This window comes from Terrapene carolina, unplaced genomic scaffold (genome assembly GCF_002925995.2).
Source record: "Terrapene carolina triunguis isolate 2854851 unplaced genomic scaffold, T_m_triunguis-2.0 Scaffold461, whole genome shotgun sequence".
Lineage (NCBI taxonomy): Eukaryota > Metazoa > Chordata > Testudines > Emydidae > Terrapene > Terrapene triunguis.
In genome coordinates this window covers 1930108-1941561 of record NW_020664812.1, presented here as the reverse complement: position 1 = coordinate 1941561, position 11454 = coordinate 1930108, and the positions used below count along the sequence as shown (strand labels likewise).

Below are 11454 nucleotides of genomic sequence, written 5' to 3'. Positions count from 1 at the left end.
GTGGACCCCCAAACTCCCCCCCAGCCCTGCCTGGCCTCAACGGAAGCAGGTGCACCCCACCTTCAGGGGGGCCATAGTGTGTGGCTGGGGGTTCTCTAGGGTCCCCCTAACTCAACCTCTCCTCTTCTTCCCCCCAGCTGCGCCTCTTGTTGAAGAGCCGGCGCCCGCTCCCTGGCACTGCCCGCCGTCCCGTCCAGCCCCCCTAGATCCATGGCTGCTGAAGGAAGGGGGCGGGGGGGGGGGAGACTCGTCTGGTGCCGCTCAGTGAAGTGGGGTGGGGGGAGAGGATTTGGCATTTCTCTGGAAAGTTGTCTGTAATATTTTCTGTATTTAACTAACTTATTGTATGGGGGCCCCCTGGACACCTGGGTTCTCAAAGTCCCCTGCTCCCTTGTTGCTTGGACCCCCCCGGGTCCCACAGTAGCAGGTAGCATGGCCACCCGGATGCCTGGGTCTGCTGCTGCCTGCCATGTGGGGCTGCAACACTTGGGGGGCCGAGCCCCTTGCCTTCCCCCTCTTGGGGCTGGGCATGTGACTGCCCCCTACTGGACTGAGCAGGTGAGACCCTGCCCAAGCCCTCCTCCCCCAGTGAGGCTGCATGTGCTCATGCCAATGCAGTGGGTGGCAGCTGAGGGGAAGGCCAAGGGCAGCCCCATTTCTAAACCCCTAGACCCCACTCCCCATCCAGAGCCAGGGATAGAACCCAGGCATCCTGGTTGCAGCAGCCTCCTTCCCACCCCCCCACCCCCCCCCCATGGGGAGGGAGGTTGGTTTGCCCCATTAACCTTTCCTCTGCTGAGCATTGACTCAGCCCAAATCTCTGTCCGGGGATAGCCCCACACCTCTTGTGGTGTATCCCCCCCCATATTGCTGGGGGGGGCAGCAGAGGGTCCTGTGTTAATTTCAGCCCCAGGGATGGCTGGGGGAGCCCCCCTGATTTCTATGAAATCATGTCTTGGTTGGGAATTGAACCCAGGTGTCCGGCCCCACCAAGGGGGGGAGGAGCTACCCCCCCCCCCCTTTAGTCTTATCATTTCTGTGAAATGAACTTTTATGAACCATAGTGGTTCACGTAGAGGGGAGGGAGAGTGAGGCAGAGTGTGGGGCGGACCCACGTGTCCGACCGGCCTTTGACCCACACCCTCCGCACTAACACAGCGCTGTGTCCCCAAACAGCCTTGAGTGACTGACTGTGATAAGGGTAATGGCACGGCGGTGCCCTCTTTGGGCAGTAAGCAGAACTGCTGCCTGTGTTTCATAGTCCCTGTACAGCCGAGGGCTATTGTCCTTGGGAGGCAGCAGGCTGGGTTCCAGCGTTGCTATTATTACCCACCCACACACACACACAGGGGGGTCCCACGTTTGTTCCCTTGTTGGAACATGAGACGTTTCATTGCGAAATAAGGTTTAGTGCTTCTCGCCTGTTCAAACTTCCTTCACAGCATCTGTGTTACTGGAAACCTGTAGGCCAGATACCCTGGTTCAACTTATAGCTGGGCCTAGTGGCCCCACCCCAGTGGTGGCTGCATCTCAGTGTATGTCCCCTGAGCTCTGACTATACAAGGGGGGGAGAGGTAGACTGTAAGCTCCTTGGGGAGCAGGACTGTGTTTGTACAGCCATTGGCACTGTGTGGTCCGGGCCTATGACTGGAGCTCCTGCCAGCTGCCATGATTGAACTAAGATAACGGCTTGTCCGGACCCGGGGGAATCAATAGGTCCCCCCAGCTAAACACCTTCTCTCCCTGCCCCCCCCCCCACTTCCTAGTGACAGCCAGAGCTGTTCTGGCTCTAGCCAGCATAATACTGGGGCTACTGTGCCAGGCTGGGGCTTTAAGGGCCAGTCCTACCTGTCAGGGGAGGGTGCCCCTACACTGCCCTATGCAGCACAGCATCCCCTAGTGCCAGGCTGGGGCATAGAGACCAGCCCTGCCTAGCGGGGGAGGGTGCCCCCATCCAAGACCCCTTTTCACCTGTCCGGGGATAAACATTACAGCTACTCCCCTTAACCCAGCAGCTTCCCTCCCCATGATGACTCCTGTTCCCAGTGCCCCTAGTAGCCCCCAGCTAGCCAGCAGCAACCCCACGGGGGCAGAGATTCTGGCCCCACCCCTGGAGTTAGGGAGCAAACTTTGGTCTGAGGGGTTACATCTCCCACAAACCAGCCTGGGGGGCGCATCTGGGCAGGTGCCTGTTGCTTTGTATTAGGTGTGGGAGGGGGAGCCAGAGTGGGGTGTTGGCACCAGGGGCTCCTGGCCCCCAAAGGGGGCTCCTGACACCTCCAAATAATAAATGGCTATTGACATCCTGCTACCTGGCTTGCAGTCACTGAGAAGGACAGTCGCTGAGTGGAGCTGGGAGGACAGATGGATAATTCCCCCTGCTGAGCCCCTCCCCCTGCACCCCATGGTTTCCCCCATACAACAGTGGCCAGGTCCAGGCAGGGTAGGGTTCAGGAGGTTTATTCTATGGTCAGACAGACAGACACCAGGTCCCCAGCCTAGGCCCCCAGCCTAGGCCCCCTCACACCAGCTCCCCCCTTAGCTCAAAGGGCAGCCCTTCATCTGCCGCAGGGGGTGGTGTGTCTGCCACCTGGTCGTAGATCCTCAGGGGGTCCTTAGAGTCAGCCAGGGACCAGCCCCTCCATGGATAGGTGCCCTGGGAAGAGAGAGAGCCTGTCACCCCAACACCTTGCTGAGCCCGGCAGAGAACGCAGGAGTCCTGTTGGAGCTGGGCGGATGGCCACTCACCACATGGTCCTGGCAGGGTAGCGCCCCTGGGTACAGTGGGGCAGGAGCTCGCAGGTGTAGTGCCCCCAGTTCCTCATAGACCCCAGGCTCCATCACGTCCTCGTATTCATGGGGGACGGAGGGGCCGGGCCAGCGTGCAGGGAACCCAGAGTCTGGAACGGCAAAGGGACCTGTGGAGTGGATCACAGCAAAGGACTACGGAGCCTTTCCCCTCTAGGGGGTGCCGGCTCTGATCCAGCCCCATTGTGGGCTCTCCCTGACTTGGGGGGCAGGGAGCCTGTCCCCTCTAGGGGGAACCAGCTCTGACACCTCACACCCACCTGTGGTGCTGGCGTCTGTCTCCCCCTCGGCTCTCTCGGGGTGGGGGAGCAGCCGGGGTCGATACTCACGGCTGGGCACGTACTCCGGCCAGGTGCCTATTGAACTGCCCTACAGGGGAGCCATAGAGAGACCCTGTCACACGCCACGGGAACACTAGCCCCCAAAAAGAGAACCCAGAGTCCTGGCTCCCCCGTCCCCCACTGTGACTGCCTGACCCTGCTCCCTTTCTGCCAGTGACATGCCCCGTAACCCCCAACCATGGTATCTTTCCCTCCCTGCCAGGCCCGCCCCCCCCCCCCCCTGTCCGCCCCCCCCCCCCCCCCCCACAGTACCCCCTGCTGAGCCCCGGCCCTGGTCTTAGCAGCACAGCGCCCCCTACTGAGCCCCTACCCCTCTCCCCGCAGCACAGCACCCCCTGCTGAGCCCTCCCGCCATGCTCCCCGCAGCACAGCGCCCCCTACTGAGCCCCCACCCGACTCCCCGCAGCGCAGCACCCCCTGCTGAGCCCTCCTGCCATGCTCCCCGCAGCACAGCGCCGCCTACTGAGCCCCCGCCCTGCTCCCTGCAGCACAGCACCCCCTGCTGAGCCCTCCCGCCATGCTCCCCGCAGCACAGCGCCGCCTACTGAGCACCCACCCCACTCCCTGCAGCACAGCACCCCCTGCTGAGCCCTCCCACCATGCTCCCCGCAGCACAGCGCCCCCTACTGAGCCCTCCCGCCATGCTCCCTGCAGCACAGCACCCCCTGCTCAGCCCCAACCTTGCTCCCCACAGCACAGTGCCCCCTGCTGAGGCCCCTCCAGCACAGCACCCCATACTGAGCCCCCACCCCCTGCTGAGTCCCTCGACCTGCCCCCGCAGCACGCCCCACTCCCAGCAGCACGATGCCCCTGCTGAGCCCCACTCCCTCATCCTCTCACCCCAGAGGACGCACTCCTCTCTGAGTAACTGTCCAGGAGTGTCTGCCGTGCCGCTGGATTCACTGCTTCCCCCGAGTTGTAGTCATTCCCAGCACTGGGCTTCCTCCTGAAAGGCAAGGGGTGGGAGCCAGGATGCCTAGGTTCTCTCCCCAGCTCTGGAAGGGGGGAGGGGGGTCTAGTGGTTAGAGTGGGTGTGGGGCAGGGCTGGGAGCCAGGATGCCTAGATCCCCCTCCCCTTCCAGAGCTGGGGAGAGAACCCAGTGGTTGGAGCTGGGAGGGTCGTATGTCTGTGTTAGGGTGTCATAGTGCGACAGGATGCACAGAACTGCCTGCCCCTGACACTCACCTCTCCTTGGTCTCCTCCCGGACACCTGCAGTCAGAACCAGAAAACAGCAAGGATCAGCCCAGGTTGGGCCTCATTGGCCACCATTTGGTGCTGTGAGCTTCCCAGGGGCAGTGCCCCGGTCCAGGGGGGTGGGGAATTACCTGCCCAGGCCTGGCGCCGTCTGAGCAGGCAGACGAGGAGGGCAGCGTTGGAGAGTAGCAGCAGGGCCCCCAGTGCGCTCAGCCCCCCAATGAGGGCCGGGGGCAATGACGGGGCTTCTGGGAAAGCAAAGGAGAGCATCAGAGAGCGGCCAGGAGCCAGCATCCGCCAGAGGGGAAACACCTGGGGTCCCATTCGCCACCCCCTGAGCCAGCCCATCCCCTGCTCTGACCACCAGACCCCACTCCCCTCCCAGAGCTGGGACAGAACCCAGGAGTCTGGGCTCTCCGCCCCCTTCCAGTACCCACCTGTTTTCGGCGCTTCAGGCTCCACAACTGGCAGCTCCTCTAAGGGCAGCTCTGAAATGACATCAGCTCCGTCAGGGTCGAAACCCACAGACACCCCCCCCGCTGAGCCCCCACCTCTGCACAGCACGGCCCCCTCCATCCCAGCACAGCCCCCCCCATTCCAGCACAGGGCCCCCACTACACCCCCTGCCACTGCACGGTGCCCCCTGCTGGGACCCCCACTTCCCTAGCCTGGCACCCCCTGCCCTCCCCAGCACAGCACCCCCTGCTGAGCCCCCCGACCCCCAGCATGGCACCCCCTACCTGCGGTGGTGACGGTGACGCTGGGGCCCTGGGCGCTCTCCCCCAGGGTGTTGTGGGCGCTGACACCAATACTGTAGGGGGTGGCCGGGCTCAGCCCCGTCAGGGTGAACGCGGAGGTCTGGGCGGGGAAGACGTCCATGTACAGGGCACTGGGGGCGCCTGGCCAGCGGTACCTGGGGGACACAGGGGGTAAGGGACCCCAGACCCCGGGGGCCGGGGCCCTGCCTCATCCATCCCCACCCAATGGCCTCCACCCATGCCAGCCCCCCCAGCTCTGAGCCCCCCAGCTCCCACCCATGCCATCCCCCAGCTCTGAGCCCCACTGTCCCTGCCCCCCAGCCCCTTCCTCCTTCCCTCACCCTTGCCAGCCCCCCAGCTTTGAGCCCCAGTCCCCAGCCTCCTCCTCCTCCCCCACCCACACTAGCTTCCCAGCTCTGAACCCCACTGTCCCCACCCTCCAGCCTCCTCCCCCACCCATGCCAGCCCCCCAGCTCTGAGCCCCACTGTTCCCACTCCACAACCCCCTCTTCATCCTCCTACTGCCCATCCAGAGTCCCCTCCAACCCCATCCTTGCCTCCTCCACCCCACACCACTGCTCCCCACCTGATGAGGAATCTCTGGGGCAGCCCCCCATCAAATCCGGGGATCCACTCCAGGGTGGCTGAATTATGGGTGACGCTCACGACCTTTAACCCCGTGGGAGGGTCAGGGGGGCCTGCAGAGGCGGGAGAAAGAGAGAGAGAGATCACCCTGCTCTGCCGGTGCCCCTCATTCCTGACCTGCAGCCTCTGCTAGCCCAGCCCTGGACTCCCCCAACCCCCCCTCAGCCGATGCCCCTCACTCCTGACCCGCAGCCCCCCCAGGCCGTACTGGTGCTGAGTAGCTGGATGTCCAGTTTGTCCGTGCCCAGTGCGTTGCTGGCGCGGCAGGTGAAGGTGGCGTAGTCGTGCATGGCACTGACATTGGCGATGGTCAGGGTGCTGCTGTGCCAGGTGCCCTCGTGCCATGTGCGCTCCGTGTACCTGGGGGGAGGGGGCAGGGTGGAACTGAGGTCAGGTCAGAACCGGGACCAGCCCAGACCCAGGCGCTGAATCAGAACCAGGGACCAGCCCAAACCCAGGCGCTGAATCAGAACCAGGGACCAGTCCAGACCCAGGTGCTGAATCAGAACAGGGACTGGACTAGAACAAGGATTTGATCAGGACAGAGACTGGATGAGAACCAGGAACTGGATCAGAAGCAGGATGGAAGCAGCAAACTCAAGGGGGGCAGAGGTAGGTCAGGGACCCCACTGGTATTCTAAGGAGGAGGGGTTGTGGGGGGGCACTCACCAGGGTTGGGGTCTCAGTGTTTGGGGGTCACTGGTGTGCCCTGTGTCCAGGCAACAAGGGGCACATTAGAATGGGGGTCTGCCTCCGCCAGTCATTTCTGTGACAAAGCAGGAATTTTCTGTGACGTTTTTATGAAGCTGGTGCCTGCCTCAGTTTACCTTTCTGCTTCATGTTGCTCTCCAGGAGGTGCAAAAGGGCTAACACGCTGCTCTTGGAGCAGCATCGGAGCCATGGGGTGTGTGTGTCCCAGAGCTGGCTGGGGTGGGTTAAAGGACTGGCTGGAACCAACCCGGGTCCCCAGAAGCCAGTTATCTTCAAGTGACCCTAGTGGTGAAATCAGGCTGCCCCGGCTGGGACTAGCAATTCTCAACAAAGAATCTTTTTCTCTCCCGGCCTGGCAGATTTTAGTTTTGGTACTTTCGCCAGACAATCGCAATGTTTATTTTAAAGCATTTTTTCCTATTTTTCTCAGCTGACGTTTTCACAGTTGTGGGAAATGATGGGGGGGGGGGGGAATCATGATTTAATGCCAGCAGCCAGTAAGATTCCAAAAGTGAAAGTTTGATTAACTGTGAAAACACAAATCACCAAGGTCACCTGCCAAAATATGTCAAACAACTTGCCGAAAAGCAACCTCTCCCCAGGTCTCAGCCAGCACCGTTCGTAAATTCCCGGGCATATTGCTGCAAAGATCTTGCCCTTGACCGGGGCATAGGCGGTGAAATCGACAGTGATCAGCATTTAGGGATGAAAGTCGGATCCTTCCAGCCTTCTCCTGCCACTGGCAGGCGGCCCTAAATTCCAGCCGCTCAGGAAAGTGATGCTCTGCGGTGGGGGAGTTTTTGTAATGGAGCCAATTGACAGGGTCCCCGGCGAGCTCCGGCTGGCAGAGGACATGGGTCTTGGGTGACCAGATGTCCCAGTATTAGGGGCTTTGTCTTATATATGCAACTATCCCCCCTGCTGCCCCCAAAAAAAGTGTCCCGATTTTTCATGCTTGCTGTCTGGTCACCCTACGTGGGTCCTGGGGTCTGCAGGAGGTGGATGACTGTCCGCCAGATGCCTGGGATAAGGGCCAGCTTTTGGAGCGATGCCCAGCTGTGCCCTGGTGCTGCCAGTGAGATGGAGCTGGAAAAGGACGAAGTTGGGCAGGGGCAGTGCAGGGTTGGCCTGGGTCTCTGACTTTGCTTCTCTATGCCAAGCTCAGGGCTTCCCAATGCCTGTGTGCCGGGGACTAATCAACCCCGTCCAGCTTGACGAAGGACCCAGGGAGTCTCTGCCCATACTGGCGGGTTGCACGGGTCTGTGGGGTTTCATGTCCCCTCCCCTCTTCACACATGCTGGGCCCCCTCCTACCTGGGGTTGTCAGGGTGCAGGGCCGCTCCATTCTTGGCCCAACTGAACTGCACACTGGGGACCCCCTGGGCACGGCACAGCAGGATGGCGGGTGAGCTCCCGTCCCCGGGCATGGCCACCTTCCCCAGCCCCATGCCCTTCTCGATCTCTGGCTTGACTGCAGGGAGAGAGAGAGTGAAGGGCGGTCTGGGAATCGGGGGGGGGAGGGAAGAGTTGGGAGGGCCTTGGAGGGGCAGGGAAGTCCCTGGGGAGGGGGATGTTCTGTGGGGGGGGGGGCAGGCCTCAAGGGGTTCCCCAGGGGAGGGGGTTTGGAGGAGGGAGGGAAGAGATCAGAGGGGATGGGCAAAGGTCACATCAGGGAGTGCTGGGTTCTCATATGTTCTCGGGGAGGGTCCCTGGAGAGGGGGGCACAAGAGGGGCTGGGGGGTCCCCGGGATGGAGAAGCAGTGCATGGGGTGGATCCTCAGGCTGGGGGAGGGGCAGAGGGTGGGGAGATCTCTGAGGTGGGGGACCAGTGAGTCGGAGGCCCTGGGGGGTGGGAGTTTCTGGGGGGTCCCCGGGGTGGGGGAGTCTGCATAGGGCACCCACAGCGCACGATGAGGCGGGCGCTGCCCCGGGCTGGGGGGGGCAGCCCGTTGTCCACGCGGCACTCATAGAGCCCGGCCTGTGCCTGCCGGGCCCCCCGGATCCGCAGCCGCCCCACAGCCCCCGAGGCCTCCGGCTCCAGCTCCAGCTCTTCCAGGCTGCGCTCCTCTGCCCCCTGCGGGAAGGTCAGGGTCAGCGGGCAAAGGCGGGGGGGACAAACCAGGGAGGGCAAAGGTCAGAGGGGTCAAAGGTTACCACAGAGATGACAAAGGTCAAAGAGGGGCAAAGGTCACCCTGATATTTGCATGGCTCAAAGGCCACATTGGGGAGGTCAGCAGTTGGATGGGCAACAGCAAATGTTAAAGGTTAGAGAAAAATGAAAGGTCAGCAGAGGGTCGAAAGTCACAGGTCAGGGAGGGGAAGGTGCAAAGGTCATGGGGGCAAAGGGTAGATCCAGGTAAATGAGGGTCAAAGGTGACAAAAGAAATAAAAAAGGCCGGTGAGGGACAAAGGTCACATAAAACACATCAAGGGTCACAGTTCTGTGCAGAGGTCAAATAGGAGAGGGCAAAGGTCAGAGTGGAGACAAAGTTTTGCCACTGGGGCAAAGGTCACCCACATAACTGCATGGGTCAAAAGCCACCTTGGGGAGGTCAACGGCTAGATGGTGACAGCAAACCTTAAAGTTTGGAGAGAGGGGTCAGAGACGGGAAAGTGCAAAGGTCACAAATCAGAGGGCAAAGGGCAGACTTGTGTACATGAGGGTCAAATGTACATCATAAGCTAAATCAAAAGGTCAGAGGGGGCAAAGGTCACATAAGAGATGTCAAGGGTCAGAGGTCAGACAGGAGATGGCAAACGTCAGATGGGGCGGCCAGGCGGCAAAGGTCACAGGTGGCTTGTGCCCCTTTGAGAGACACCGCCAGAGACGCCCCCCCTTACCAACCACGTCCACTGGAACATGCCCGCAAGGATGGGGTTGGCATTGGCTACGCATACAAGCTCAGCCGTGGCGCCCAGGTCCACATAGACGGGGTCCCCCAGGCTGCGGATGGAGGGGGCATCTGGGGGGCAGAGAGGGCCAGATCAGATGATAAACATTCACATAAAAAAGAATCTAACACATCAGAAAAGGGCAGACAAATAAACAGTGACAAGTTTTTAAAGTGCTTGTACACAAATGCTAGAAGTCTAAATAATAAGATGGGTGAACTAGAGTGCCTTGTGATAAAGGAGGATATTGATATAATAGGCATCACAGAAACCTGGTGGACTGAGAGCAATCAATGGGACACAATCATTCCGGGGTACAAAATATATCGGAAGGACAGAACAAGTCGTGCAGTGGGGGGAGTGGCACTATATGTGAAAGAAAATGTAGAATCAAATGAAGTAAAAATCTTAAGTGAATCCACATGTTCCATAGAATCTCTATGGATAGAAATTTCATGCTCTAATAAGAATATAACAGGGATCTATTATAGACCACCTGACCAGGACAGTGATAGTGATGATGAAATGCTAAGGGAAATTAGACAGGCTATCAAAATTAAGAACCCAATAATAGTGGGGGATTTCAATTATCCCCATATTGAGTGGGAACATTTCACTTCAGGACAAAATGCAGAGATAAAATTTCTCTATACTTTAAATGACTGCTTCAGGGAGCAGCTGGTACGGGAATCCACAAGAGGAGAGGCAACTCTAGATTTAGTCCTGAGCGCAGGAGCTGGTCCAAGAGGTAACTATAACAGGACCGCTTGGAAATAGTGACCATAATACAATAGCATTCAACATCCCTGTGGTGGGAAGAACATCTCAATAGCCCAACACTGTGGCATTTAATTTCAAAAGGGGGAACTATGCAAAAATGAGGGGGTTAGTTAAACAGAAGTTAAAAAGTACAGTGACTAAAGTGAAATCCCTGCATGGGCGCTTTTTAAAGACACCATAATAGAGGCCCAACTTCAATGTATACCCCAAATTAAGAAACACAGTAAAAGATAAAAAGACTTCCTTTAAAAAGTGGAAGTCAAATCCTAGTGAGGCAAATAGAAAGGAGCATAAACGCTGCCAAATTAAGTGCAAGAATGTAATAAGAAAAGCCAAAGAGGAGTTTGAAGAACGGCTAGCCAAAAACTCCAAAGGTAATAACAAAATGTTTTTTAAGTATATCAGAAGCAGGAAGCCTGCTAAACAACCAGTGGAGCCCCTTGATGATCGAGATACAAAAGGAGCGCTTAAAGACAATAAAGTCATTGCGGAGAAACTAAATGGATTCTTTGCTTCAGTCTTCACGGCTGAGGATGTTAGGGAGATTCCCAAACCTGAGCCGGCTTTTGTAGGTGACAAATCTGAGGAACTGTCACAGATTGAAGTGTCACTAGAGGAGGTTTTGGAATTAATTGATAAACTTAACATTAACAAGTCACCGGGACCAGATGGCATTCACCCAAGAGTTCTGAAAGAACTCAAATGTGAAGTTGCGGAACTATTAACTAAGGTTTGTAACCTGTCCTTTAAATCGGCTTCTGTACCCAATGACTGGAAGTTAGCTAATGTAACGCCAATATTTAAAAAGGGCTCTAGAGGTGATCCCGGCAATTACAGACCGGTAAGTCTAACGTCGGTGCCGGGCAAATTAGTCGAAACAATAGTTAAGAATAAAATTGTCAGACACATAGAAAAACATAAACTGTTGAGCAATAGTCAACATGGTTTCTGTAAAGGGAAATCGTGTCTTACTAATCTATTAGAGTTCTTTGAAGGGGTCAACAAACATGTGAACAAGGGGAATCAGTGGACATAGTGTACTTAGATTTCCAGAAAGCCTTTGACAAGGTCCCTCACCAAAGGCTCTTAAGTAAAGTAAGTTGTCATGGGATAAAAGGGAAGGTCCTTTCATGGATTGAGAACTGGTTAAAAGACCGGGAACAAAGGGTAGGAATTAATGGTAAATTCTCAGAATGGAGAGGGGTAACTTGTGGTGTTCCCCAAGGGTCAGTCCTCGGACCAATCCTATTCAACTTATTTATAAATGATCTGGAGAAAGGGGTAAACAGTGAGGTGGCAAAGTTTGCAGATGATACTAAACTG

At 57.8% G+C, this 11454-nt stretch overlaps 2 protein-coding genes across 2 annotated transcripts in view; one reads left to right on the top strand and one right to left on the bottom strand.

The window, feature by feature from the left end:
* Positions 1–206, top strand: part of NFKBID (NFKB inhibitor delta) — a 3856-nt gene extending 3650 nt beyond the window's left edge. Inside the window, 1 exon segment of the mRNA XM_026658571.1 lies at positions 138–206. Within this exon segment, the coding sequence (XP_026514356.1) occupies positions 138–206 (69 nt within the window).
* A 3970-nt stretch (positions 207–4176) lies between these two features.
* Positions 4177–11454, bottom strand: part of NPHS1 (NPHS1 adhesion molecule, nephrin) — a 20289-nt gene continuing 13011 nt past the window's right edge. The window contains exons 13-21 of the mRNA XM_029913121.1: positions 9301–9422; positions 8362–8533; positions 7774–7930; positions 5957–6108; positions 5690–5801; positions 5086–5258; positions 4783–4833; positions 4477–4593; positions 4177–4360 (exon numbers count right to left, since the gene is read on the bottom strand). Of these exons, the coding sequence (XP_029768981.1) occupies positions 4332–4360; positions 4477–4593; positions 4783–4833; positions 5086–5258; positions 5690–5801; positions 5957–6108; positions 7774–7930; positions 8362–8533; positions 9301–9422 (1085 nt within the window). The 3' untranslated portion in view covers positions 4177–4331. The remainder of the gene's footprint in view (positions 4361–4476; positions 4594–4782; positions 4834–5085; positions 5259–5689; positions 5802–5956; positions 6109–7773; positions 7931–8361; positions 8534–9300; positions 9423–11454) is intronic.